This window comes from Dasypus novemcinctus, chromosome 26 (assembly GCF_030445035.2).
Source record: "Dasypus novemcinctus isolate mDasNov1 chromosome 26, mDasNov1.1.hap2, whole genome shotgun sequence".
Classification (NCBI taxonomy): domain Eukaryota; kingdom Metazoa; phylum Chordata; class Mammalia; order Cingulata; family Dasypodidae; genus Dasypus; species Dasypus novemcinctus.
This window is the reverse complement of record NC_080698.1, coordinates 9,579,953-9,606,864: the sequence shown is the minus strand read 5'-3', so window position 1 is coordinate 9,606,864 and position 26,912 is coordinate 9,579,953. Positions and strand designations below refer to the sequence as shown.

The 26,912-nt window shown below is 65.5% G+C and overlaps 3 protein-coding genes across 5 annotated transcripts in view; all 3 read left to right on the top strand.

The window, feature by feature from the left end:
* COL7A1 (collagen type VII alpha 1 chain) overlaps positions 1-13,203 on the top strand; it is a 29,185-nt gene extending 15,982 nt beyond the window's left edge. Inside the window, 56 exon segments of the mRNA XM_058288476.2 lie at positions 158-220; positions 297-341; positions 1,230-1,265; positions 1,348-1,383; positions 1,468-1,563; positions 1,649-1,684; positions 1,773-1,808; positions 1,912-1,959; positions 2,250-2,285; positions 2,389-2,511; positions 2,592-2,792; positions 2,866-2,901; positions 2,976-3,020; positions 3,141-3,209; positions 3,279-3,323; positions 3,443-3,505; positions 3,666-3,710; positions 4,031-4,066; positions 4,196-4,231; positions 4,352-4,396; positions 4,544-4,576; positions 4,658-4,720; positions 4,834-4,869; positions 4,949-5,029; positions 5,146-5,214; positions 5,305-5,340; positions 5,417-5,458; positions 5,630-5,674; positions 5,748-5,792; positions 6,365-6,400; positions 6,484-6,543; positions 6,806-6,913; positions 7,031-7,102; positions 7,254-7,289; positions 7,404-7,463; positions 7,588-7,632; positions 7,792-7,827; positions 7,938-7,973; positions 8,051-8,107; positions 8,275-8,346; positions 8,704-8,775; positions 9,006-9,041; positions 9,272-9,352; positions 9,542-9,595; positions 9,670-9,723; positions 9,797-9,859; positions 10,292-10,354; positions 10,433-10,549; positions 10,670-10,747; positions 10,829-10,882; positions 11,006-11,054; positions 11,806-11,838; positions 11,982-12,068; positions 12,224-12,319; positions 12,414-12,617; positions 12,863-13,203. Of these exon segments, the coding sequence (XP_058144459.1) occupies positions 158-220; positions 297-341; positions 1,230-1,265; positions 1,348-1,383; positions 1,468-1,563; positions 1,649-1,684; positions 1,773-1,808; positions 1,912-1,959; positions 2,250-2,285; positions 2,389-2,511; positions 2,592-2,792; positions 2,866-2,901; positions 2,976-3,020; positions 3,141-3,209; positions 3,279-3,323; positions 3,443-3,505; positions 3,666-3,710; positions 4,031-4,066; positions 4,196-4,231; positions 4,352-4,396; positions 4,544-4,576; positions 4,658-4,720; positions 4,834-4,869; positions 4,949-5,029; positions 5,146-5,214; positions 5,305-5,340; positions 5,417-5,458; positions 5,630-5,674; positions 5,748-5,792; positions 6,365-6,400; positions 6,484-6,543; positions 6,806-6,913; positions 7,031-7,102; positions 7,254-7,289; positions 7,404-7,463; positions 7,588-7,632; positions 7,792-7,827; positions 7,938-7,973; positions 8,051-8,107; positions 8,275-8,346; positions 8,704-8,775; positions 9,006-9,041; positions 9,272-9,352; positions 9,542-9,595; positions 9,670-9,723; positions 9,797-9,859; positions 10,292-10,354; positions 10,433-10,549; positions 10,670-10,747; positions 10,829-10,882; positions 11,006-11,054; positions 11,806-11,838; positions 11,982-12,068; positions 12,224-12,319; positions 12,414-12,617; positions 12,863-12,879 (3,402 nt within the window). The 3' untranslated portion in view covers positions 12,880-13,203.
* An 885-nt stretch (positions 13,204-14,088) lies between these two features.
* UCN2 (urocortin 2) lies at positions 14,089-14,430 on the top strand. The gene has a single exon (XM_004451935.2). It carries the CDS (start codon positions 14,089-14,091, stop codon positions 14,428-14,430), a length of 342 nt encoding a protein of 113 aa, XP_004451992.2.
* Positions 14,431-19,260: 4,830 nt separating this feature from the next.
* The window catches only part of PFKFB4 (6-phosphofructo-2-kinase/fructose-2,6-biphosphatase 4), a 54,054-nt gene continuing 46,402 nt past the window's right edge, over positions 19,261-26,912 (top strand). The window contains exons 1-4 of one of the 3 annotated variants that reach the window (XM_058288472.1): positions 19,367-19,536; positions 25,279-25,374; positions 25,927-26,043; positions 26,169-26,265. In XM_058288472.1, the coding sequence (XP_058144455.1) occupies positions 19,440-19,536; positions 25,279-25,374; positions 25,927-26,043; positions 26,169-26,265 (407 nt within the window). In that variant the 5' untranslated portion in view covers positions 19,367-19,439. Of the gene's footprint in view, positions 19,537-25,278; positions 25,375-25,926; positions 26,044-26,168; positions 26,266-26,912 lie in introns of all 3 variants that reach the window. The other 2 variants (XM_058288475.1, XM_058288473.2) reach the window with 2 other exon arrangements.

The following is a 26,912-nucleotide window of genomic DNA, read 5'->3' as shown; positions in this document are numbered from 1 at the left end:
CAGGCCTTGGCAGGCACACTCTCTGCCTTGGGGGTCTCAGCAGGGTCCTCCCTAACCCAGGGGACCTCTGCCAACCCTAGAGAAGGATCTCAGCGGGGTTCTTCCAATCCAGGGGATGTGCCCCAGATCCCCTTTTTTCAGATGTGCCTTTTTTCAGGGGCTCCCAGGCCTCCGAGGAGAACATGGCCCCCCAGGCCCTCCTGGACCCCCCGGAGCAGTGGTGAGTCCAGCTTTGATGTTACCTTTCCCCCCGACAGCCCTTACCCCAGCACTGACCACACTGATCTCTTCCATAGGGAAAGGCAGGCGAGGATGGCAAACCTGGCCTCAACGGGAAAAACGTGAGTGGCTCGGGCAGCTGTGGCGAAACCTGCCGAGGAACACCAGCGTGTGTGCACAGATGCACACGTACACTTGAGGCACACCCACAGTCGTGTGCTGAGCCATCCCCAGCCCAGACATGCAGACCTGTGCTGAAGCCTTCCTCCACATGCTCACACACACGGTCGCACAGCCACGTCTCGAGTTCCTGTGCCTGCGTGGGCTGACATATGCCGAGATAGCCCGACACAGGCTCAGACGGAGACGTCAGCCCCACCATCACAAAGACACATTCGGGAACACTTGCAGACATGGTGACACACAGATCTCTCCACCCAGACCTATCATTAGACTTGTGCTGAGACGGAGCAAGATTCAGCCATGGCCTTGACGGGTGGGACACGCCAGCACATGCATGTATAGCCGGGGCCACCCAAGTATCTATCGCCAAACAGGTAGAGAGATGCACATGACATACGGACAGATGCCAACGACTGTCAGCGCACCAGGGCTGTGCAGACACATCCATCCCACATTACACAAGTGTAAGCCCATGTCCATAAGCAAACGTGGGTCGAGATGAGCAGCCAGTCCGAGACACACAGTCTCCTACCAGGCACACACACACGCACACCGAGGACCCACAGGCTCATAGCACCTAAGAAATGCAGAGATGTGGAGGTGCACCCAGAGCCGGAGGCGGGGGGACATGCGGCGAGGTGAGCAGAGCACGAGGAGCGCCTCAGAGCTGCAACAGCTCACGCCGGGGGCTGCAGGCCAGGCTCTAAGGCACGCAGGGGCACGGAGCCACAGGCCCAGGTGTGGTGGCACCTGAGAGCTGCCAAGACGGCCTTGCAGCCAGATGCTGGTGGACGTTTGCCTTGACCTTTTGCATTCTCTGCCCACAGGGAGAACCTGGGGACCCTGGAGAAGATGGGAGGAAGGTAAAGCGCCCCCCAGCCCCCCAGTCCAGGGTCTGCTGTGGCTTCAGATCAGGACCCTGTCTCAGCACCTTGTCTTTCCTAGGGAGAGAAGGGGGACTCGGGCGCCCCTGGGAGAGACGTGAGTGGCGACCCTGACCCTGGGTGATGTGGCTCTGCCCATCCCGGCATCTCGGGGTCCTGATGCTGTCTGCATCCTCTGCAGGGTCGCGATGGCCCCAAGGGTGAGCATGGAGCTCCTGGTAGCCCTGGACTCCAGGGCCCCCCAGGCCTCCCAGGGCCAGTTGGCCCCTCTGGCCAGGTGAGTGTCCAGGGTAATTCCCACCAGACGCCCTCCTGGGGGCCGAGAGCCTGTGTGACCCTTTGTCTTTTCTGTCGTGTTCCAGGGCTTCCCTGGTGTCCCAGGGAATGTGGGCCCCAAGGTGAGTGCATATGTCGGGTCGGGGCTCCGTGAGGGACAAACCAGGGCTGGGGCCCTCTCCCACCTCGCTGATCCCTCTCTGTTCACAGGGTGACCGGGGGGAGACCGGATACAAAGGGGAACAGGTAAGCCCCCCCCTTTCCTATGCTGTGTGACCACCGCACCCGCCTGTGGACACACATGTGCCCCCCAAGCCGGGCCCAGCAGCTTGTGTCTTGGTCTCTCCAGGGTCTCCCTGGAGAGCGTGGCCCGAGAGGAGAAGCTGGGAGCACGGTGGTGAGTGGGCTTTGGGATCTACACCCACAGGGGCCTCCTGTCCCCCTTGCCCTTGCCATGAGGCCCGCCAGGTCCTGTCCTGTGGCCTTGGCTCCCTGCCCTGGGGGGGTCCTGTGTAGCCGACACCCAGGGGGACCTGGACAGTGGGGACATGCCAGGGAGGGGCTCCCAGGGGCCTCGAGCCAGGTTCCCATCGAGGCCTAAAGGGCACGTAGGCTGTTTCCAGGGCAGCTGGGGCAGGGGGCAGGGGCTTCTCTGTGGGCAGCCCCTCACCCGGCTTGTGTCCTCAGAATGCGGAGCGATTGCTGGAAACTGTTGGCATCAAGGTAGGCTGTTTAGGGGCTGGGGGCGGGGACTGGTGCCCACGGGGCCCAGGGCTGGGAGGCTGCACTGCTGGTGCCACCCTCCTGACCCCTCGCCATCCCTTAGGCGTCCACCCTGCGGGAGATGGTGGAGACCTGGGATGAGAGCTCCGGCGGCTTCCTGCCCGTGCCTGAACGCCGTCGTGGCCCCAAGGGGGAGCCGGGCGAGCGGGGGCCTTCCGGCAAGGAGGTGAAGGGTGGCTGCTCTGCGGGGTGCGCCCCCGAGAGGAGGGCTCGTGGCCACCGTCACCCACTCCTCTGTTTCCACAGGGCGCCATCGGCTTTCCTGGAGAACGTGGACTGAAGGGAGACCGTGGAGACCCTGGGCCTCAGGGGCCGCCTGGCCTGGCCCTGGGGGAGAGGGGCCCCCCTGGACCTCCAGGCCTGGCCGGGGAGCCGGGGAAGCCTGGCATTCCTGGGCTCCCAGGTCCGGCCGGGGCCACGGGGGAGGCAGGAAAGCCAGGAGAGAGGGTGAGCCTGGGGGCTGGCGGGGGGCGGGGGTGCGCCCCCCGTCGCGGTCCTCAGCGTGCTCTTGGCGTTTCAGGGAGAACGAGGAGAGAAAGGAGACCGTGGAGAACAGGTGAGCTGGGCTGGGCTCCAGGGACCCCTGGAGGCGGGGCCGGGACGGCTGCTTCACTTCCTTCTTTTCTGCAGGGCAGAGACGGCTCTCCAGGCCCCCCTGGCCCCCCGGGCCCCAAGGTGCTCGCCCTGCCCTGCCCGAGGCTGTGTCTGCTGCTCCTGGAGGCTGCCCTCGTCTGGGCCCCAGAAGCCTCCCTGTGGCACCTGCCGCCACAACCCTCTGTGACCCTGTGCCTGTAGGTGGCTGTGGACGGGCCAGGTTCTGGACTCACTGGGGACCAAGGACCCCCTGGACTCAAGGGGGCCAAGGTCAGTGTGTGGGATCAATGGGGCCCCCTGCCATGGCACCAGGCCTGGCTTGATATCCCGTCCTTACAGGGAGAGCCTGGCAGCGACGGCGACCGCGGCGCCAAAGGAGACAGGGTGAGGCCTCCCACCATGCTGTGGGTGCACCCCAGCCTCTGGGGCGACAGGCTGGGTGGTGTGTGTACATGGCTACGTGGCTGGGATGGAGGGCTCAGGCCGCCACCGTCCCCTTGCAGGGAGTGGCGGGCGTCAAAGGAGACCGGGGGGAGACCGGAGAGAGGGGTCCCAACGGCAGCCCGGTGAGTGCTTGGGCCATGCGGGTGCAAAAGTGCAGGGCAGGGCTGGGTTCTGTACTGCCCGGACCCTCTGCCCCTGCCTCCCACTGGCTAGGGGATGGCGGGTGGGGGAAGCTGGCATCAGAGGGCAGGGGCAGCGTGGCCTTACACCTATTGTCCCCAGGGTCTGCCAGGAGAGCGTGGTGTGGCCGGGCCCGAAGGAAAGCCGGTGAGTGGGGGGTGACGGGGGTGACCTAGCCCGGGCTCTGGGAACCTCGGCCCTCAGGGACCCGCAAGCCTCCCCCGCCCTCAGGTGGGGTGTTTCCTGTGCAGGGTGCCTGGGGGTGGCATCTGCGGGGGGCGGGCTGCCTGTGCGTGCAGGCCTAGAGGAGGCCGACCTCGGGTACGTGGGCGCCCAGCAGCAGTGCAGTGAAGAGCTGCACCTGGGCGGGGTGGGCACCTGGAAGTGGGTCCCCAAGCCCAGGAACCCAGGGTGGGCAGGCCCCAGTGAGGCCCGGATGGAGGCTCAGCAGCCCCTTCTCCATGCAGGGTGTGCAGGGCGTGAGGGGAGCCCCCGGCCCAGCGGTAAGTGCTCTGGAACCCTCCACCCTCCTGCCCCACCCTGCGCCCACCCCCACCAGGGCAGTGCGGCCTCAGTTTCCCTGGTGGAGAGGGGCTGCCTCTCCCTCATCAGACTCTTTCTCTCACCAACAGGGTGGCCATGGAGACCCCGGACCGCCCGGTGCCCCGGTGAGTGACAGGGAGGGAGGACTGCCTGGGGGCTCAGGGAGGGCCAGGCCGGCCTTGCTCGTGTTCTTCTTGAGCCTGGACCCTGAGTCAGACCCCTGTCCCCCCTCTTCCCCCTTCTAGGGCCTTGCTGGCCCCGCGGGACCCCAGGGACCCTCAGGTCTGAAGGTGCGTACTGGAGTGCCCGCGTATGTGGAAGGGGGCTGCGGCCCTGGGCAGCCCCCGCCAGCCCTGGCTGTGGCCCCCCCTGGGGAGGCTGAGCGCCATGGCCTGGGGCTGGGGAGCCTCTGGTCACCATCCCTGGGTCCTTTGCAGGGGGAGCCCGGAGAGACAGGACCACCAGGACGGGTGAGTGCCCAGCCCATTGCTTAGGGGTGGGGGGAGCGGGCGGTCTGGGCCTGGGCCACCCTGAATGTTTTCTCCCCCCAGGGCCTGCCTGGACCGCCTGGGGCTGTGGGGCTCCCTGGCCCCACTGGCCCTTCGGGCCTAGTGGTGAGTGAGCTCCCTGGGCCCCCAAGGGCCTCCTGATCGGCGGTCTCCTCTGTGCTTTGCCCTGTGTCCCCTTGTCCCACGATCCCTATCACATCGGACTTGTTTCCCCTCAGGGTCCGCAGGGGGCACCGGGCTTGCCTGGACAAGTGGTGAGTCCTGGGGGTCAGGGACCGGGCTCTGGGCTCAGGGGTCAGCGGGCAGGCCCCTGACGCAGCTCCTCCCTCTCAGGGGGAGATGGGGAAGCCAGGAGCTCCAGGCCGCGACGGTGTCGGTGGGAAGGACGGAGACCGAGGAGCCCCTGGTGTGCCGGTGCGTGCCCCGGGGGGTGCTGGCCGCAGGCCCGCTGTGGGGCCCATGCCTGAGGGTGGGGGGCAGCAGGGGCCAGGAGGGGGAGGTGCACGGCGTCCCCACACTGCTCTTCACAGGGGCCCCCAGGCCTGCCTGGCCTTGTTGGACCCAAAGGAGAACCCGGACCCGCAGGGACCCCTGGACAGGTGAGCTTTGGCCCTGGCCCCGCCATCTACCAATGTCTGCCCACCTGAGCCCTCAGGAGGGCGAGGTCACTCACTCATGTTTCCTCACAGGCTGGGGTCGGGCCTCCTGGAGCCAAGGGAGAGAAGGTGCGTGTGGGGGGACCCTGGGAGGAGGGGCCAAGTGGTGGGGGCCAAGGAAGCCCACGGACCCCTTCCTCATCAGGGAGCCGCTGGAGGCTTTGCTGGAGACCTGGTGGGAGAGCCGGTGAGTGTGCGACCTCTGATAGCAGGTGACCTTTGACCCAGCCTTAACACCCCTCCTGACCTCCCAGTCCTGCGATATGCCCCACGCTTGAGCCCTGGCCTCAGCCTCCCTCCTGGACCCGCTGCCTGTGACCCTGAGGCCTCCGTTGCCTCCCCACCCCCATCTCTGCAGGGAGCCAAAGGTGACCGAGGACTCCCAGGACCACGCGGGGAGAAGGTGAGGGACCGAGCCCTGGGTGGAGGTGGGCGATTGGGGGCGGACAGATGCTCTCAGCATCCCTTCCGTGCAGGGTGACGCCGGCCGTGCAGGGGAGCCTGGAGACCCTGGGGAAGACGTGAGTCTGGGGTCCGAGCAAGCCTGAGCCTGGCTGGGGCGTGCGAGCGGGGGACAGCGGGGGACAGTGGGTGAGCGGGGGACAGCGGGCGCGCTCTGGAGTTCTGCATGGCCCGCCCCATGGTCAGGAGCCCGCCCCGGCGTCCTGGGCTCCCCAACTCCCTCGCACTCAGGCCCGGCTCTACTTGCGTGTGCCCCTCCTCGCCTCGGTCAGAGCACACAAGTGTGCCTCGTCTAGACTCCTGGACACGCCTCAGGACACGTCTGGGTTTCTGTGGGCCTGGTCTCGGCCGCCTCCTCCCTCGTGCGCGTCTGAGCCCAGGCTCCGAGCTCCCTGCGTGCCTGTGTCCGCGCATCACAGCCCTGCACGTCAGCGCTCACGTGCCAGCGCCATGTGCTCATGGTCTCGCCCGACGCCCATGAACCTGCGGTCTTGTCTGCACTTCCCTCTCCTGTGCCACTCAGGCCCCTGCAGCCCACCCTTGGCTGCATGTCTGCATCACCTCTGAGCCCCGGGGACATGCTGTCCCTTCCTGCTCCATCCTCATGTGCTGTCTCCTGTGTTGCTTTTAGGGTCAGAAGGGGGCTCCAGGACTCAAGGGTTCCAAGGTGGGTGCATCCCAGCGGGTCCCTGCTGGGGGTCTTGGCCCCGAGGCTCTCTGAGCCTGACCTGATCCCCCTTTCCCTTGAAGGGAGACCCCGGAGTGGGGACCCAGGGCTCCCCCGGGCCCCCTGGTCCTCCCGGTATGAAGGTAAGTCAGTGCCATCGGCAGAGGGCAGGCAGCAGGCAGGAGGCCCCTGGGGGGAGGGGGTTTCTGGGGCCAGCCTGGAGGGAGGGGGTTTGGCAGACCTGGGGGGAGGGGGGTTCTGGGGCCAGCCTGCAGGGAGGGGGTTTGGCAGGCCTGGGGGGAGGGTGTTCTGGGGCCAGGCCTGGGGGGAGGGGGTTCAGCCCAGCCTGGGTTTGACAGGTCTGGGGGGCCCCACAATCCCGCTGCTCCTTCTGCTCTGTTTCAGGGAGACTTGGGTGCTCCCGGGGCCCCCGGTGCCCCTGGTGTCGTCGGGTTCCCTGGCCAGACAGGCCCGCGAGGAGAGCTGGGCCAACCGGGCCCCAGCGGAGAGCGGGTGAGGGGCGGGGTGAGGAGGGGGAGACCCAGGCCCTGCCTCTCTGCCCCCAGTCTTGGGGGACAGAATGGGAGGGGTTCCCAGCTCACTGCCTCTTGTGCCCCATATTCCCTGTAGGGTCTGTCGGGCCCTCCAGGGAGAGAGGGTGCTCCAGGCCCCTTGGGGCCCCCTGGACCACTGGGACCAGCGGTGAGTAGATGCGCCCCAGGGGCCCAAGTCTGGCTGCCCGTGTCTTGGGGTCTGCCCCTGGGACTTAAGCTGGGGACTGAGTCACAATGCGGGGCTGGGTGTGGGGGACTTGGGGGGCAGCAGGACCCTCACCTCAATTGCTCACCCACAGGGAGCCCCGGGGGCCTCTGGACTCAAAGGAGACAAGGTAGGTGGCACAGTGCTGCTGGCCAGCTCCTGTCCCCGCTGACCTCCGCCCTGCCGCGGCATGCACTAATCCTGTTCCCCTCTTCTTGCTTCTCGGCGTCCTGCTGACCTCCAGGGAGACCCCGGAGCAGGGCTGCCCGGGGCCCGAGGCGAGCGTGGGGAGCCAGGCGTCCGGGTATGTATGTCCTGCCCTGCGGCCGTGGCCCACCTCTGGGGGGCCACACTGGGGCCTCCTTCAGCACTATTCTTGCCTCTGACCTCCGACCTCCTGAGTCAATGAACCTGATGTCACCATCCAGGGTGAAGATGGCCGCCCCGGCCAGGAGGGCCCCCGAGGCCTCATGGTGGGTCCCCCAGGGCGCGTGCTCCCCTGCCCGGCCCTCTGCCCGTGGGTGCATGCAGCTCCTTGTCCTGCCCCAGCCCCCTCTCCGTCCTGCCCTGCCCCCGAGTTGTCTTCCTGCTGACCTCCTAGCTCCCCTCAGCTCACATCTCCTCTCCCACAGGGGCCCCCAGGTGTCCGGGGTGAGCGTGGGGAGAAGGTAAGAGTGTGGGGAGAAGGTTCCTGGGGTGGGAGTGGGTAGGGTGGAGGCTCTTTTCAGGGCTGGGGGCCCCCCAGTTTGAGTAGGTCTCACGGTCTTCTGCCAAATAGGGTGACGCCGGAACGGCAGGGCTAAAAGGTGACAAGGTGAGTGTGGGCGTGGGGGGCAGGGGCGGGCGCTCAGGGCACCCTGACTCCTCTGACTGTCCCCGCTCCCCACCCAGGGTGCCTCGGCCGTGATCGTGGGGCCTCCAGGGCCACAGGGTGCCAAGGGGGACACGGTGAGTGGATCTGGTCCGTGTGGAGACAGGGTCATCCTTGGGTGCAGGAGGGCGCCCGTGGGCTTGGGCCAGGGGACCTGAGCTCAAAACCCTAGCCCCTGATCCCGCCCTCTGACCCCTGATCCCGTCCTCTGACCCCTGACCCTGCCTTCTGACCCCTGACCCAGGGTGAACGAGGGCCTCGGGGTATAGATGGTGACAAGGGACCTCGGGGAGACTTTGGGGGCCCTGGAGAGAAGGTACGTGAAGATCATGGGGTCTCCTAGTGGGGTCGGGGGGGCCCTGTGGAGGCAGGAGGGGGCTTCGGGGGCAGAGGGGAGGGAATTCTGTGGTCAGGGGCTCTGCGGGGTGGCTGTGAGGATGAGGGTTGCTTCGTGGCCTGTGGGGGTAGTTTGGGGGCTCCTCGGGTGTTAGGGTGCTCCAGGGGGCTTGGGGCCCAGGGTAGGAGGGAGGGGGCAGCAGTCTGGGGATCCTGGGGTGAGACACGAGTGTCTCTGTGGGTCATGGAGGGGAGTGGTCAGCAGAGACCATGGCTGGGCTGGAGGTTCTGGCCTGCTCTGGTCCTGACGGTGTCCCTCTCCCGGCCACTCCCACAGGGCACCAAGGGGGAGCCTGGTGACAAGGGCTCGGCCGGGTCGCTGGGAGTACGTGGACTCACGGGACCCAAGGCAAGCCCCGCCCCAAGTGCAGTCCCTGGGGGTGACCTCTGGACACGGCGGGGGGGGTCCCTGGCCTGCCTCGCTGTCAGTCCCACACGTTCATACGTGATTGGTGTGTGGCTTGGGCCCCGGCTGCAGAGCCACCGAGTGGCTGCGTGTGCAGCAGATACGCCAGCCCCCGGGAACGCTCATGCCAAAGGGCCCCCACTCCGGCCCCCTCTGACCTGTGTCTCCCGCAGGGCGAGCCTGGTGCTGCGGGGATCCCCGGCGACCCGGTAAGCTGCCCCTTCTCCCACGGGACCCTCACCCCCACTGGGTCCCCCGCCCCCTGGTGGTTTCACAGGTCGAAGCCTTTGACCTGAAGGCCCGCTGCTCCCGTGACGTCCTCATGCTGGCCAGCACCTCTGTCCTCACCCCCACGGTGACCCCTGCCCACTAAAGCCAGGGAATTCCCTTTGGCCCTCACTGACCTCCCCTGATCTTACGTGGCTCCCCCTGCCCTCAGGGACCCTCGGGGAAGGACGGAGTCCCTGGTGTCCGAGGAGACAAAGGAGACGCTGGTTTCATGGGTCCCCGGGGCCTCAAGGTGGGAAGGAGTCTGGGTTGTTTTTTCCTGGTCAGGAGTGGCGTGTCGGGGCCAGATGGGGCATCTGAGACTGAAAATGTTAGCTTTGGGGCTGGGGTATCTGGGTGGGTGTGGAGTTTTGGGGTCAGGATCAAGAGGTCACGAGGCGTGGTATCTGAAGTCTGGTGTTCACCTGCTTTTCTCCCTCAGGGCGAACGGGGGGTAAAGGGAGCCTGTGGCCTCGACGGAGAGAAGGGGGACAAGGTATAGAGGTAACGGGGGCTGGGGGGCCATGGTGCCTGGGACACAAGGCTGACTCCTGCACCTGGTGCCTGCAGGGAGAAGCTGGTACCCCTGGCCGCCTGGGGCTGGCAGGGCGCAAAGGAGAGACGGTAAGTGTGGGGCACCCCCAAAGTGGGGAGGGGCCGGGGGGCCCGGGCCTCTCTCATGTCTCCTCCTCTCCAGGGAGAGCCAGGAGTGCCAGGCCAGGCAGGAGCCCCTGGGAAGGAGGGTCTGATCGGTCCCAAGGTACAGGGTCCTTGGACAGTGGGCATCGTGGGGGGGCAGGGAGGTCAAGGGAATTGGGGGTCCAGGAAGGTTCTGGGGGATTGGGACAGTGGGGGATGGGGTGGGGCTGCTCTTGAGGTTTTAGGGTGGGTTGGAGTCACAGGGACAGGGGTCATGGGGATTTAAGTTCAGAAATGGCATGTGGGTTGGAGTCCCGTGGCCCAGCGCAGGGGCCCAGAGTGGGTGGGAGTCGGTGAGCGAGGCTGGAGTGTTAGCGTAAGGGAACCAGGTGGAGGCAGGGCAGTGGGTGCTTCGGTGGGGTCGGGGTCGTGGGGACCCTGGGCTGGTGAGGTCGCAGTGGCGGGTCGCAGGAGGTTGTGGGCATTGGGCTTCGTGGGGGTTGAGCCGAGGGAGGCCAGGATGGAGGGTCTCTCACGTTTCTTCTGTCTGTAGGGTGACCGAGGCTTCGACGGGCAGCCAGGACCCAAGGGTGACCAGGGCGAGAAAGGGGAGCGGGTGAGTTGAGGCCAAGTCACGGTCAACTGGGCGCCTGCTCTATTTAGGGCTCTTACGGGACCCCGACTGTCTCTACAGGGGCCGCCGGGAATTGGGGGCTTCCCAGGCCCCAGGGGCAGTGATGGCGCTAGCGGCCCCCCTGGGCCACCTGGAAGTGCTGGTCCCAAAGGCCCCGAAGGACTTCAGGGCCAGAAGGTGAGGGACCCCAACTCTGACCCCTGACCCTTCCAACCTCCCTAACCTCTGACCCGCACTTTCCTGACTTCTGATCCCCACTGCCTGGGACCCTGCTCACCTGGTCTTTGTGTCTGACAGGGTGAGCGGGGGCCCCCTGGAGAGAGTGTGGTGGGGGCTCCTGGGGCCCCAGGGACCCCCGGCGAGAGAGGGGAGCAGGTAAGTAGGGGTTCCTGGGGGCCGGGTGACCGCTGGTGTCTGAGGTCAGAGGTCACAGCCTGGTCCAATTTGTTGCACTAGGGGCGGCCGGGGCCCTCCGGCCCCCGCGGTGAGAAGGGAGAAGCCGCCCTGACAGTGAGTGTGGCGGGGTGGGCGGGGCCTCTGGCGTGCTGCGCCCCTCCACCAGCCCTGCTTCGTGCGCCCACGGCCTCCCCGGACCCCTGGGTCCTTCACGCTGCTTGTCGTCTTGTTTCCCAGGAGGACGACATCCGGGGCTTCGTGCGTCAGGAGATGAGTCAGCACTGCGGTGAGTGGGGCCCAGCCCAGCACCCCCGGCAGGGGCAGGGGCTCCCCAGGACTCATGGCAGCAAGCCTCCTGGGGGAGGGCCCGGAGCATGGGCACGTGGGCTAGAGGACAGGATCATGATGGACAGACGTGCAGGCGGACACGGACAGACACACGTGCTAAAACAGACGTGGTGACTGGACGCTCCCCCGGAGTGGACAGATACCAGGACCTCGGCTGGTGCCTACAGTGAAAGGACAGGCGGGGGGCACCCTGCTCCCGGACAGCTGATGGAGGAAGACACGTGTCCTGACAGGCAGACATATTGACAGACAGACGCAGGGGGGCGGGAAGCACGGGCCTCCAGGGCCTGATTCCTGGGTGCCCACTGTGTGGAGGGGGCTGCAGGGGGCCCAGTGCCCCCTCAGGGCCTGCGATGGCCCTGGGGTGGTGGAGAGTAACATGCATGCCTTCGCTTCTCTCCACCCGCACGCCTCGCCCTCCCGACTCTGGCCCTGCTCTCCCGCCCTGCCTCCCTGCCTCCCTGTCCGCCTGCCTCTGCCTGTCTCTCGCCCTGTGTCGGCCTGTCCTGCCTTCCTGCTCGTCCTCTCTGTCCTCCTGCTCCACCTGTCTTTCCCTCTGCCTGCCTCCACTCTCTTTCCCTTCCCCTCTCTCCATCTCACTCTGTACACCCCCCCCCCCCGCCTCTCCCCACCTCTCCCACCTCACTCCTCCTCCCTCGCTCCCGCGCTCGTCCTTCCTGCCCCTCCAGCCTGCCAGGGCCAGTTTATCGCGTCGGGATCACGTGAGTAACTCTCTGGGGTCCCCACTCCTGGGCCCCTCCTCACCCTGGCCCTGTCTCGCCTGCCACCGGGTCCTGCAAGCGGGGCCATGGCTGGCATGGCCCACGGTGACCCCGGGGCCCTGCGCCCCTGCCCTGTGCTCCAGGACCCCTCCCTGGTTATGTGGCAGACACGGCCGGTCCCCTGCCCCACCACGTGCCCGTGCTCCGGGTCTCTCAAGCCGACGAGGAAGGTGAGGACGCTGGGCTGCCGCCCACGTGGGGGGCCCACACGTGGGTGCTGGTGCACACGGGGCCCACATCATGCCTGTCGGGCCCACGAGCGGGGCATGTGCACACACCGGGCCTCGCGGCAGCCCGCTCACCCCCCGCCCCGCCTTGTGTGCAGGCCGGGGGCCCCCCGAGGATGACGAGCCCTCCGACTACCAGGAGGAGTATTCCGTGGAGGACTACGGAGACCTCGAGGCTGCCTGGGACGGCAGCGGTGAGCGGGGGCCTGGGCACGGGTGGGTGGGAGGCACCCCTCCCTGCTGACCCCTCTCGGCCCGTGTTGATGCCCCGCCCCTGCTGGCCCGCAGCCCCGGACCCCTGCTCGCTGCCCCTGGACGAGGGCTCCTGCACCGCCTACACCCTGCGCTGGTACCACCGGGCCGGGGCTGGCGGCGCGGGGGCCTGTCGCCCCTTCATCTACGGCGGCTGCGGGGGCAACGCCAACCGTTTTGGGACCCGCGAGGCTTGTGAGCACCGCTGTCCTCCCCGGCTGCTCCGGGCTCCGGGAACAGGTAGGGGCCTGCCCCCCACCCAGGTCAGCTCCCAGGTCAGAGGCCCCCGCCTGGAGAACCGAGTCCCGACCGCAGCTCTGGAGCCCCCGGGTGGCCCTCCCTGCCCCCTTGAAGTGCTAGGCCAGAGCCCCTCTCTGAGGTCAGAGCCTCACGGCCCCCCAAGGCCTCAGCTCTGCCCTCTCGGGGGGGGGTTCTTGTGCTGGGTGAGAGGTTCGGAAGGCTCAGGCCTGCCCCCGCCCCCCCAGGAGCTGCCCAGAGCTGAGCCCCGATGACGAGCTGACCTTCAGCGTCCCCTGGAGGAGTCGGGGGCTCCGCGGGACCCGCGGTCCCTCCCCTTGGTGCTAGAGGCCTGTGTGCACGTGAGCGTGCGCGTGCGTGTCCGTTATTTCAGTGACTGGTCCCGTGGGTCTGGCCTTGCCCCCCGTGGACAAACCCCCATTGTGGCCACCTCCCTGGCCGATGACTCACCGTGGGGGGCAGCTGTGGGCAGTGTGCCGACGTGCCCGGCGTCTGGCTGCCCTCTGACCCAAGCCTGTGATGACGTGGTGCTGATTCTGGGGGCATTAAAGCTGCTGTTTTTAAAGGCCTCTGTTGTCGTGATTTTGGGGGCAAAGGGGACCCCAGGGGGCAGGTTTCCCCCAGGGCATCAGCACCGTCCCGTGACCCTCAGTCTCCAGCTCATCCCCAGAAAGGCGTAAGAGGGAAGGGGCTGAGGATGTGTCCCGCTGGCCCCCCGGGAGGGGATGAGTCACAGGTGGGGGGCTGCCTCATGCCAGGAAACATCCCCAGCCCCCACTGCAGGGGGCCGAGGGACATAAATGGGCCCCGGGGTGGGCAGAAGACCAGCCCACGGATGGCACTGCTGGCCCGGCTCAGCCTGAGGAGGTCGGTACAGGGCAGATGGGGTCGGGGTGGGCGGGTGGGGTCGTGGGGCCGAGTGGGCCTGGGCGTGGGGCTGGCGGCGGGCTCTGGACCTGGGGGGGGTCCGGGCTTTCTGGCTGCTTGTCTGCCTCAGGGCCCCCAGTCCTTCCCTCTGAGCCACGTCTGCTGCCAGCTCCCGCGCCTTAGAGCCTCTCCTGCTCCTGGCTTGCCGGGGCTCCCTCTCCTTCCCTCGTTCTCCCGGCCTCCCTGCCTCTCGTCTGTTTTTCCCCCCGGCTCCCGCGCTTTGCTCTGCTGCGCTCCTGTCTACTCTCGGCCTGTCTTCTCCGTTCCTTCTCTGTCTGGGTCTCTGTGTCCCTCATCCCCATCTGCCTGTGGTCCTCACTTTCTCTCTCTGTGGCCCCCTGTCGGCCATGTCTGGTCTGTCTTGCTCTGGCCCTGGCCCTGTGCCTCTCTCTTTGTTCCTGGCCTGGCCTCGCCAGCCTGTCTCGGCTCATTCTCCCCATCTCCCTGGCTGGCGGGCGCTGTTCTCGCCATGGCCCACAGCTGACCTGGGCCTGGGCCTGTCTTCTCCTCGCAGCCTGGCCTTGCCATGACCCGGGGGGCTCTGCCGGTGCTGCTGGTCCTGATGGGGGGCAGCCTTCTGGTGGTCTCGGCCACCCCCATCCCAGCCTTCCCGCTGCCCCCTCGGAAGTGTCCGCAGGCTGCTCCCTGCCCTGCGGCCTCGGAGGAACCCCCGGCCGCCACCATCCCCAGCCCCTCAGCTGCCTGGGGCCCCCCCGGCTCTGGCTCCCGCCCCCGCCCCCGCATCACCCTGTCGCTGGACGTCCCCACTGGTCTCCTGCAGATCTTGCTGGAGCAGGCCCGGAGCAGGGCTGCCAGGGAGCAAGCCGCCACCAACGCCCGCATCCTGGCCCGAGTTGGCCGCCGCTGAGCCCGCCGGGACCGATGGTGGGATCATGCCGGGATGGGGAGACCTGGAGGGCGGTGGTGCTCGGTGTACCTGGACACTGCCATCTGGGGTCACTGCCCCGTGGTGTCGTGTCACACGAGTCACGGCATGTCTGCACAGCCTGGACGTGGTCAGGGTGGTCGCTACCAGACCTGTGCCACATCTGGGTGCTCCACACACTTATAAACAAGATGCCTGAAGAGCCTGGCCTGATCACCTCCTCGGGGCCTGCCACGCGGAGTCTCACCCTGGTGGCACCTGGCCACCATCGCCCGTGGCCACTGCTGTGCCACTCTCAGGAACCCCAGTGCAGAAAGACACGGCGGCTGAGGGCCACCCCGGGCGGTCACAGCCAGCCCTCCTCTGCAGGTTGTCACACACGTGATTTGTGAGCGGTCCCGGGTGGGTGGGGCCGCTGCCAGCACCACCAGGCACGGCTGGCGCGTACAGGAGGTCTGGCTGGGCGTGCGGTGGGCTGAGCCGCGGGGGAGCCGACAGCTGTGAGCGCGTGCACCAAACCAACGCTCAGCCAGGTGAGGCCACTGGGCACAGGCCCGCACGCAGCTTGACACCCCCACAGGGGACACGCGGTCAGGGAGGGGCCCAGGCTGCCCGGGCTGCAGGCAGCTCCACCCCTGCCTTCCTGAGTTGTCCTGAGCAGACGAGCTCACCTTTCTGAACCTCAGTTTCCTCATCTGCAAAGCAAGGTGATGCCACCAAGCTGGTGAGCCCTGGGTGACAGAGTACCTGAAAGCTCTGGCATGCGGGAGGCACGCACTAAATTAAGTGACCAAAGGATGAGATGGATAATTACACAGTCACGTGCACCCAGACAGTGACACGCAAGGGCTGAGTCAGAGCCGGCTACACCGCCCCTGGCGCCCCCCCCCCCCATTTCAGTGACCCTGGTCCCCGGGTTTGGAAGGAGGGGCTTTCACCTTCTCTCTCACCCCCAACTCCATTGCTGAACGTTGTGGACAACTCCGGCTGGAGAAAGGATTCACTTTCAAGGCAGTGTACCGGACAGGCCTGCCCGGGCAGGGGCAGGTGCTGTGGGCAGTGTAGACAGCCCCAGCTGGAGAGGAGGGCATGCTGTGGGCCGGGAGGATGCCGTGGCTGGGGAGAGAGTCCTGGTGCGAGTGGGGGCGCTGAGGGTGACCTCCGCGGTGTGAGGAGGCTGACCCGGCAGCCGCAGGGGCGGGCCTAGGGCGGGGAGAGGCGGGGCAGGCGGCAGCTGTCTCCCCAGGGCCCCGTGGGCGGGGTTGCCCCGGCTCCAGAGGCGCATGGGACCGTGGCCCTGGCTGGTTGTGGCAGGATGGACAGAGGTGCAGAAGGAGGTGGCTCCACGATGGACCCAAGCCCAGGGAACAGCGGGCAGGGTAGGAGCGGGGCAGCGGGGGGAGGCCGGGGGGGTTGGGAAGGGACATGGGTGCAGGGGGTGGTGGTGGTGGAGGAGTGTTGCGGTGTTGGGGTGTCTCTCTGGGTATAAAGGTGTCCCCTGACGGGACGTTAGCCTGTCAGCAGCCTGGAGAAGGGGGGACGCTGCTCCTCGCAGGGGAGAGGGTGCCAGGCCAGGGGGGAGCTATAAATAGTGCCTCCTCCAGCCCAGGGAGAGGGAAGGCCAGCTGGAGCACCCAGGGCCTCCTGCTCTGCCTTCTGCAGGCCTCCCAGGGGTCACGCCAGTCCAGAGGTTCCTTTGGGAAGTTTCTGGTGGGATATGGCTTTAGATCTTGAAGCCAGCAGTTCTAGGGTGTCTAATGTGTGCCCCGTGCTGATTCTGAACTGCTGTAAGCACCCACTGTGCGCTCTGTGCCTGTCACAGCCCCCGTGAGCCCCTACTGTGTGCGCTCACTGGCCTCGAGCTGCTTTGAGCCCCCGTGTGCCCTGTGCTGGGCCAGGATCAGGAGGTGCAGCCAGGGGTTCCCGAGGCTCCTTGGTCACGTGGCTCTGTACCCCCAACTTGGAACCTCACAGCCCTATGAGCGCTGGGTCAGGGAGAGTCAGGGATGACCCTTGGCGGGGACTCCTGGGAACTCCTGGACCCTCCCAAGGACAGGAAAGGGAGGCAGCCGAGAGCAGGAGGCCCGGCAGGACTCGTTTGTGCCTGTGCGTCTGTGTGCATCTGCATGTGTGCACGTGTGGCCGCGCAGTGCTCACGCAGGCTCGTGGGCACGGGGGTGTGGGTCTGCGCAGTGCGCGCTGAGGCCGAGATGCCCGGAAGGGTGGACTGGCGGTTCTGCAGGGCCTGGCCGTCCGCAGGCGCAGGGAGAGGGGAGCGTGTGAGCCTCAAGAGCCACCCAGGTGGCCCGCAGCCACCGAGGCAGGGGGGGAGGAGGCCCGGTTGTCAGTGCAGAGGGCGGTGCTGGAGCCCCTCGGGCTGGGCGGGGTCATGGGGGTGGCCCACACAGCGTCCACGGATGGCCTGGCTAGTCTGCCCGCTTTGGGGGACCCCTGAGGAGGGAAGAGCCGTAAGTTATTTTACTGATCCCGAGGGAGCAGAAAGCCAGGAGAGCGCCCCGTGGCGACAAAACGGACAAGAGCGCGGCATGCGGGGGAGTGCGGCGCCAGCGCAGGTGGGGGCGTCTGTAGGCCTGTGCTGTGGGTGGGCTCTGTGACAGAGCCTTGCTTCCCTTCCGGACGCTCAGTGTCCCGCGAGAGACAGGGCCGTGGGGGAGGCAGATGGGGAGCATCCTCAGAGCGGACAGAGACCTTGGTCTTGGGGAGGGGCGCGGGCCCTGCTGGCACCGCCCCATCCATTTCCTTCCTCCTAGCTGCCCGGGTGGGCCCAGGGTCAGACTGTCAGGGAAGGAGTGGGAGGTACAGGGTGGCTGCTTTTCCTGAGAAGTCGGGCTTGTGCTGCCTGGGTGTGGGAACGCCCCTCCCCCATGGCTCCGGCCCCCTGCCCTGTCCTGGCTGCCCCTCACCCCCAGCCCTCGATGACCACCCCGGGGGGGCCGGTGCCGGGCAGTCTGCGGGTGGTAGAGGCGGTCGCCCTGCTTAGGAGCGAGCGGGGAGTGGGCGTGTGGCAGTGAGGTCCCTGAGGCCAGGGTGGCCCAGGGATGACCCTGGCAGTGGCCAGGAAGCAGGAAGGCCCGGCTGTGTCAGGAACAGATGAGTGGCTCTGGGGAAGTTGGAGAGCAGGTGGGGATCCCCTGCTCAGCAGAGACCGCCCACGGGGTACGTGGCGCTGTTGGCTGTGAGGTGGGCGGACGTTTCAGGAAGTGCTTGACCTGCCAGGGGCAGGGCCCCAGCGAGGGCCCAGGTGGACTTCTGCATGTGGACCTCCTGGACCATCACGTCCTGGGACGTGGGTGAGAATGCTGTGTCAGAGTCCTGTGCAGGGCCCGGAACCAGGAAGGACCGACCCCAGGAAAGGGTAGGGCAGGGAGGTAGGGGGAGGAAGAGCCGCATCTCTAGCACACGGTGCTGTTCTCCGTGCTCCTAGCAAGTGACTCCTGGCTGTGCCGGCACTGGGCAGAACAGAGTGGGAGGACACAGGGACCCTGCCGGGGATGTGGGGGAGGACAGCGCTAGAGGGCTCTGTGACCCTCAGTGTGGTGGGCGCCGGGGGAGAAAGTGTACAAAGCTTTGAGAGGCGCCTGCAGGGGTGGGGTGGGGGCCAAACACAGAGAATGAGCCAGGGGTTCCTGAGCTTCCGGGTCCCTCCCTTGTCCCCCGCCCCCACTGCCCTTCCAGAGGCGGGAGGGAAATTAATAATATAATAAAATGTAACATTAATGTGTTTTATTTTATTTAAAAGACGTATTTTTATTAATTTATCACCCCCTCCGTTGTTTTGTGCTTGTTGTCTGCTCTCAGTGTCCATTCACTGCGTGTTCTCTGTCTGCTCATCTTCTCTTTAGGAAGTACCAGAAACTGAACCTGGGACCTCCCATGTGAGAGAGCCACCTCATTGTCTTTCCTTTGTGTCTCCTTGTTGCATCATCTTGTTGGGTTAGCTCGCCACGCCTGCCTGTCGCACCAACTCACTGTCTTGCTCATCTTCTTTAGCAGGCACCAGGAACTGAATCCAGGACTTCCCATGTAGTATGTGGGAACTCAATTGCTTGACACACATCCACTTCCCCAATGTGTTTTAAAAAAGGATTTCTCAGAGAGTGACACATTTAATCAGTATCCGAATCTGGTAAGATTAAGGATGTGCCATCCCATTTTCCTGATAAAGAGACCAAGGCTCCTTAAAAAATGTGTAAACTCATGATTACCATTTTAATTGGTAAAAATGAAATCCTGGAAGAAGTAAGATACTGACAGAGCTTAGCGGGTCTTCAGAGAACTTGGTTACAAGGTCCCAAACCCTTGTTTCAGGTGGGCTGGAAGTTTAACTGGAGCTCCCAGGCAGCACGGGAAAAGAGGAAAACTATCCATTCTGAGATCTGTCCTGAGATGAAGAGCTTTTTCAGAGTGGTTGAGCAGGACGCTTCTGTGCACGAGGGAGAGTCCCCAGACGCGGAGCAGACTAAGGGACACCGGTGCAGGGGACTCTGTGCAGGCTCCGCCCACGCTGCACGCAACCTCCACTTTCCTGGGGTCTCTGAGGTCCCCCGCAGCGAGAAACCGGCCCCTCGGGTGCCGCGGGGGCGGGGCTGCAGCGCCCGGGGCGGGGCCTTTGGCCGAGGCCTATGCAAATAAGCTCTGGCTGAGCTTGCGGGACTCCCTCCTCCGAGGCGGGGCTCGTACGATCCGGGCCTCCAGACCGAGGGTTGGGCATGCGCGTTCTCGAGCCCGGCCTGAGGGGCGGGGCCTGCTAGCCCCAACCGGTCCAGCGGCGAGTTGGGCATGCGTAGTCAGAGGTCTGGCGCTCTCCGGTTGGGGTGGAGCCTGCTCGCTGTGGGGCGGGGCCAGTGGGGAGCTGTCTTTGCGGCTTTGGGGACCGAGAGGGGCGGGGCCCGGGGGCGTGGCCTCAGGTGGCCCGAGGTGGCCGGGCTGCGGGGCCGGGAGCCGCGCAGTGCGGCTCAGCCCCGCCCGGGATGGCGTCCCCGCGGGAGCTGACCCAGAACCCCCTGAAGAAGATCTGGATGCCGTACAGCAACGGGCGGCCCGCCCTGCACGCCTGCCCGCGCGGGGGTGAGGCGGGGTCCGCGGGAGGGGACGGGTGGGGCGGCCGGGGCGTGGGTCGCGCGTGGAGACGAGGCCGAGGACAGGTGGGGCGCCGGGCAGGTGAGGCGGCCGCGGTGGGCGGAGGGCCCGGGGACCGGTGTGGAAGGGCAGAGGGGCAGGGACAGGTGGAGACAGGTGGAGACAGGCTTCTCCTCCTGGCGGGGGCGTGGGTCGGGTGTCAGCCCCGGCGGCGTGCGCCGGCCGGTCAGCACCCCATCTCCCCACCGCCCGCGGCCAGGGGAGGGCGCGGAGCCCCGGTGGGCACAGCCGGCCCTCCCTCGCGACCAGGGAGCGTCCACCCTGTGGTCGGACAGGGCCTGAGGCGTGCGGCCCTAGGCAGGGGCCTTTCTGATCTCAGACCTCTCAAAGCTCCACGGTGGACTGTCACCCAGCCAGAGAAAGGGGGCCCCCTGGGCTTAAAACCGAACCCCAGGAGGCATTTTAGGAGGCACTTCGGGGACTTTCAGATGTGCTCAGGATAGGGACAATGGGAACATTGTGCCATGTGGGCCTGGCTTTGTGTCCATGTGGGGTTCGGTGTGACCGTGGAACAGGGAGGAGACAATGTGGAGCCTCCTGGAATTGTTAAGGGGCTCACCTCTCCTGGGGTCTTGGGTGTTTCCTTCACTTTCTTTCCTTAAAGGAATCCGCAACTTACTACTAGGAAAAAGGAAGGTTAGTTTTAGGGGTAAACTGAAACATTGTAATGGCTTTGCCAGTTGGCAAGGACCTCAGAGAACCTCCAGTCCAGCTCATGGCACAGATATGGGCCGTGGGTCTCCCTGTACTCCTGACCTATGCTGCAGCATGATAAGGAGGCGAGAGGGGCTTGTCCCGCTTCAGGCCAGTCGCAGGCTGTGACTCTGAGAGGGTGCGAGCCCTGGAGGAGCAGCGGTGGGGTCTCCGGCCATGCTGTGTGTGCTGGTTGTAGTCTTAGCCCTGGGGCTGGGGCTGCCCATTGTCCACACTGAGTTCTGAGGGGCTTTGGCCATCAGCCCTCCTCCAAGACTTTTCTGGGAGTGTGGAGGCGGGGGCCCCTCTCTCTTATGTTGCTAGCCAAGCTGTGTTAGGGCAGTGTGAGCCTAAAATTAAGGGGTAGCTGTTATTCCTTAAAGGGGAAGAAATGAGAACCTCGATTTTGGAGGCAGAACACTTGAGCTGTGTCCTGGCTCAATGGGGTGACTTTGGCAAGGAACTGATCCTACTGGCCTCAGTTTCCCCATCTGTGAGATGGGGATACGCATCACCCCTGTTCCATGAAGCTGCTGTGATCCCCAAATAAGTAGGTGCTCAATAAGAGGTAGCTGGTAATTTCGTCATCATCACCACCCTCTCTTTGCTTCCTGTGACCTCAGAGTCAGGTCTGAAGCATCAGCTCCAAGCCGATCCCAAGGGATTGAGGGAACTGAGACCCAATGGGGACGGGACTTGCCCGGGTCTCATAACTCCTGGGGCCGTGCAGGGAGTCCTGTCTGGGCAGGGCCTGTGTTTCTCCAAGCTCCAAGTGCGGGATTAAAGTGTGGCTCTGGTCTGAGCAGGAGGGCTTGTGTCGCGTTGGAATGGGTGGGGCTGTGGGCTGGCCCAGCACAGGTGACCGGGTGCTGTGTCTGGCCACCTGTGCCCAGTGGCCTCCTGGCGCCTTGGTCCTGCCCAGGCCCACGTGGGGCAGCATGTTCTGGGGCTCCTTGATGAGGACAAGAGTGTTGGGGCTTGTGGAACCAGGGGCTCGGAGGAGCGCCGGCCTGGGAACCAGGAAGCAGGGCTCCTACGCCGGCCCTGCTCGACCTGCTCTGCCGTCTTGGCCACATGCCACCCGACCTCTGGGCCCAGCATCCTCTTCCACTCCAGACCGCCGCCCCCCAGTTCCCAGATGTCTTAATACCCTGGACACCCTTTATGATAATTCTCACAAAACTGTGTTCTAGAAAATTATCTCCCAAATTGCATTTGCTGAGGAGTCACTCGCGTCTCCCATTCTGTTGAGCAATGGCATAACTACCTCTCTGAGTAAGTGGGCGGGACGGCCCGCTCAGAGCAGAGGCTGCCCACTTGGGGCTGGGGGCAGTTTTGTGGATGGTGGCTCTGGTGACGGCTATGCCCCCCCACCCCCACATCTGGGGGGGTCCTTGGCTATCTCAGCTTTCAAATATGAGGCATCGAAGATTGGGATTTAAAAAGCCTTTTCTGGCTAGAGAATGCCCCATCAAAGATTTTCTTCGCCCGTTTCCCCCAACTTATCTCTCATGTAACCTTTCGCCTCCCTGAGTGGTTTCTTTCTAGCTGGGTTCAAGGGCTGCTCTTGGCTGCAGGTGCCGTGACTGTTGTCTGCCTGGAGCAGGCTGGCGCAGGAGGCTTCTGGCTGTGCCAGCGACTTCTGCCCCTGTTCCCTGCAATCTCTGTGCTCACGGAGCACGTGGTCTGGACGGGGAGGCATAATGCAGGCTGTGATGAGGGAAGCCCCCGGGCTGCGGGAGGAGGCCCAAGGGCGAGGGCTTCCTGGAGGAGGAGGAGGTACCCAAGAGGCCAAGGATGAGACCTGCCTCCACCAGGCGTGGGCCTCAGGCAGGGCTCCTGGAATTCGCGGAAGGGGGTGATTAAGCGGTGACTGAGTGCGGACTTGTCTGTGCATTGCCCAGACCCTTGATTTGTACAGGGTTTCCCCGTCTGCGTGATGGGCCTCTGACCAGGTCTGAGGGCCACAGGGACAGGTGAGGGCCCTGAGGGTGGGGGCGGGTGCTCCAAGGTGGGCCTCGGAGTCAGCAGTCAGGGCGCCGGGGCCTGGTTGACAGAAGGATGTCCAATGCCTCCCCCACCTCTGCTCTCCATTAGCAGTTCTTCCCCCACTTCTTAAAATTCAGAGCCACACTCGGGGGCCCGGAAGCCACCACCTTGCCCATCGTTGGCCTCTCAGCGGGGACAGCAGGAGCTCTAGGGCTGGGTAGGACAGGGACGAAGGGGGAAACCTGGGAGCACGGCAGTGTTGGCAGCCAAAAGGTGGCAAGATGCGTCCTGGGCAGGGACACAAGTGGTGTGTGCGTGGGAGAATGAGAGACGGCCTCCTCTGTCACCACCGGTGGGGCCTGGGGTGCTGAGTTGCTTTACTTTAAAGAGCTCTTCCCTCTGCAGCCTGGCGGGAAGGAGGTGGAGCAGGTGCGGCTCAGGAACTGGCCCCAGAACCCGCTCCAGGGGCCGTTGCTGTCCCCTCCGTGATGCCTGGGTGTCCCAGGCCCCTTGGCTCCTTGGACACCTGTGACCTGGGGCCAATGTACAGGAAGAGGAGCAGGAGGGAGGCTGGATGCCACAGGCCCTGGGTTCTGCTTTCTGTTTGCTCCGCAGCGAGGTCCTGGTGGGCGCAGAGCTGGGCCCCGGCTGTGCACCCCGTCCACCAGGCCCGCGCCCTCCACTCCAGAGGCTACGGCGCGTCCCGTTCCGTGGGCCTCCGTGTGCACCCTCTCGGCGGCCAGGCCTCTCCTGGTGCTGGGTGCCGCAGACAGCGCCGTCGCGAGCGCACGTGTACTTTGGTTTTGCTTTTAGGTTATCTCCTTGAGGCTTATCTCAAGGAGCAGAGCCACGGGCACTTGATTGCTCTGTTTTGCACCCAGGCCTGGTTTGCTGCCCTGGGCTGGGTATGCATGTGGCAGGGGATGGGGACACTGTGGCCAAATGCTGGGGGAGGAGCCCAGGGGCATCCCTGGGGAGACCGAAGATGTGAAGAGGGGGTGCCCCCAGGGAGCTGAGGGCAGGGCCCTCTTCCGGGGAGCAGGGCTGGTGCAGCTTCTCCCGTCGCCCGGCACGTGGGCGGCTGGAGCGCGCTGCCGACAGCTGGGGTTGTGCCAGCAGCTCGGGCCCCGGCCGCCCGCCGGCCCGGGGGGCAGGGCTGCGCCAAACTTGTTTTTTCTCGCCTTGGCTAATGCTGAGGTTTCCTGCAAGCTTCTCCACTCTTGCTCATTGTCACCCTGTGTTCCGGGTTCAGGTCTTCTTCCCTCCCTCAGGGCTCACAGTTTGGGTTGCCTTGACCCAGAAGGCTGGGGGGGGGGTTGGGAGTGACGGACTCCCCGCTGGTGTCAGGGCCCTTTGCTGCTCCCCAGGGCCTGCCTGGGGATGGAGGTGGCTCCGGCCCCGAGACGCCCCAGGTCCCGAGGCCAGTGAGTGCTGAGGTGTGGCCGCGTCCCCAGGCATGCTGCCAGCCGGGGCACAGGGCACGGTGTCGGAGGTGCCCCGGCTTGTCCACGGAGGTGGTGTGAGCTCCCTCGCATTTTACAGGCCAGGCCTCTGAGGCCCAGAGTTGTCAGTGAATACATGTCAGAGTCAGTGTCGGAACCCAGGTCTGTCCGACTCCTGCTCCCTGTGGAGCAAGGGGCTGCACGATGTGACATGGGAACATGGCACAGACCCCAGAGAAACTTCCAGCCAATGAGCACTTTATTTTTTGAAAAGATTTATTTATTTATTTATTTCTCTCCCTCCCCCCCACCCTCGTTGTCTGTTGTCTGCGTCTATTTGCTGCGTGTTCTTTGTCCGCTTCTGTTGTTGTCAGCAGCACCTTGAATCTGTGTTTCTTTTTGTTGCGTCATCTTGCTGCGTCAGCTCTCTGTGTGTGCAGTGCCATTCCTGGGCAGGCTGCACTTTCTTTCACACTGGGCGGCTCTCCTTACGGGGCACACTCCTTGCGCGTGGGGCTCCCCTACATGGGGGACACCCCTGTGTGGCAGGGCACTCCTTGCACGCATCAGCACTGCGCATGGGCCAGCTCCACACGGGTCAAGGTGGCCCGGGGTTTGAACCGCGGACCTCCCATGTGGTAGGCAGATGCTCTATCCATTGGGCCAAGTCCGCTTCCCTGACCACTTTATCATTAACACAGCACGAAGGGGCCAAAGGAGCAGGGGAGGAGGCCCACTGTGGCCAGTTCGTCTTCCCAGGAGGACACCTGCTCCGGTCAGGGTCGGTGAGGGCAGCTCCACACGCCCCACTTCGCAACGGAGAAAGGCCTGTGCTGTTTAGTGTTAAGTTTTTTTTGGGTTTGCACTCAGGACCTGGTACCTGGGCAGCAGGTGCTCAACCACTTGAGCTACATCCGCTCTGAGTGTTGGATATTTCCCCCCTGGGCCACTGAGGATCCCAGCCCTGATAAGCAGCCGGGCTGCTTGTTCCAGGCCTCTGGGTTTAAGGCCTGGCCGGGCCTGTTCCTTAGCCCCGACATCTCCCCTGGGGCTGTCGGATGGAAACCGACTAAAACGTCACAGCCCAGGTGAAGAGGAGGGCTGGGAGATGGCGCTGAGCAACCGCCCCGCAGGCCCCAGGCAAGGCTGCCCGTGGGGCCTCCGCTTGGGAGGCTGGGGCATGGCAGGCCGTCGGAGGAGGGCTGCCAGGTGCCAGGTGGGGCGGGGCCGTGTCGCGACAGGCCCCGGTGCCCGCCCATCCGTCTGTGTGCTGTGGCCCAGGGGCTGACGGAAGGGGAGCTCCCCAAGGCTTCCGAGCTGGTGAGCCTGGCGGTCCTGCCACCGCGGTGTCTGTGCCGGCTGGCGGGGACGGCGAGCTCCGTTAGACGCCACCTCCACCTGCTGGCACACTGACCTGCTGGCCTGTGGGAGGGCAGTGGGCCGGCTGCCAGAGGAAGTGCCCCATGGGCCTTGGCCCGGGTCTCTGGCCTCAGCCCCTCGTGGGCCTCGGCCTGGCCAGCTCCTTGATGCCCCCTCCCCTCTCTAGCCCCAAATTCCCGAGCACCACCTCTGTGCCAGGCCCCAGCGCCGGAGTCGAATGGCTCAGACACTGCTCCCACGCGGCAGGGCTCCTCCCACTCAGGTGAGCGGCCCCGGGCCGGCGGGCGCGCGAGCGAGATGCCCAGGGTGGCGGGTGCACAGCTAGGCGTGCCGGTGCCTGGGAGAAAGGACTCATGCCAGCAGCAGCTTTGGAGCAGGGCTTTGCAGGGTGAAGGGGAGTTCACCACGGGGCGGGAGGCACGGGGCTGCCGTCCTGGGGACACCGAATGCTTTCTGGGGTTACGGGCAGGGGAGACGCGAGGTTGGGGGATGGATTCTCGGATGACAAGGCGGAGCTCTGAGGACCCCTCTGGAGGCTGGCTCTGGCCTGTCGGTGGCAGGGAGCCTTCGCGGTGTTAGTCCGGGGCGCAGCGGCTCGAGCTTTGCATCTGGCAGCGTGCGTCGGGGTGACAAGGGCGGGGGAGAGCCCGGGCAGGCCTGCCTGCGGTGGCTGGGCTCGGGCCTGGGACCCTTGGGGAGACGCCGAGAAGGAGGACCGCCTGCTGCTCACCCCGGCCCGTGCCCGAGGCTTAGGGGGCGGGCGCCCGGGAGGCGTCCCGGCCCGGCCTCACACCCGTGCCCCTTCGTCTTGCAGTGTGCATGACCAACTGCCCCACGCTCATCGTCATGGTGGGCCTGCCCGCCAGGGGCAAGACCTACATCTCCAAGAAGCTGACGCGCTACCTGAACTGGATCGGCGTGCCCACGCGGGGTGAGGCTGGCCAGGGAGGAGAGGAGAGAAGGCCGGGGTGTGGCGGGGCCTGGGGTGTGGGAGGCGGGGAGGTGGAGCTGGTGGGGGGGGCTGTGCTGTGAAAACCGAGCCTCTCTTTCCCCTAGAATTCAACGTCGGCCAGTATCGCCGGAACATGGTCAAGACATACAAATCTTTTGAGTTTTTCCTCCCAGACAATGAAGAAGGCCTGAAAATCAGGAAGTAAGTGTGTGTGTGTGTGTGCGTGTGCGCGCGTGCACCTGGGGGAGATTGTCAAGAAGGCTATCAAATGACTGCCCTTTTGGGAAGACCCCGGAAGTCGCTGGAGCCAAGGTGCTGGGGAGCGAGCAGGCTGCTCCCGAGCCCTGCCCCGGCCCTGCCCCGCGGCCGCCTTTCAGGGCTGGTCTCTGACCCCTTGAGATGTGATGGGGCTGGGGGTGAGGAGGTAGGGTATGGGGCCGGTCCTGCCCTGGGGTTGATGAGACGTGGTTTACTGTGCCCTATGGGGCATAAGGACAGAGCTGTGGGGAGACGAGGGAGGCGGGGAAGCGTCCAGCTGGGGTGGTGCGGCCTAGGGGCTGGCTGTGTGGAGGCCACGCTCAGTAGCCCCAGGGGTACCACGGGCCGACCGCGGGCGTGGAGGGGCCCGCGTGGGTGCAGGTGTACGGGCCTCCGCGATGGGGCAGCGTGAGAGTAGGCTCGCCCCCTGGCACCTTCTCACATTGCCAGAAGGATCAGGCCTGACCTTGGGGCCCCGACCCCCGCGTGCCTGGGGTCTGCTCCTCTGGGCAGGTGCAGGCTGGCCTTGGCTTTGCACGGGGTGGTCTCCGGGATGCTGGGTGAACAGTTCACATGCGCATCGTCGGTCA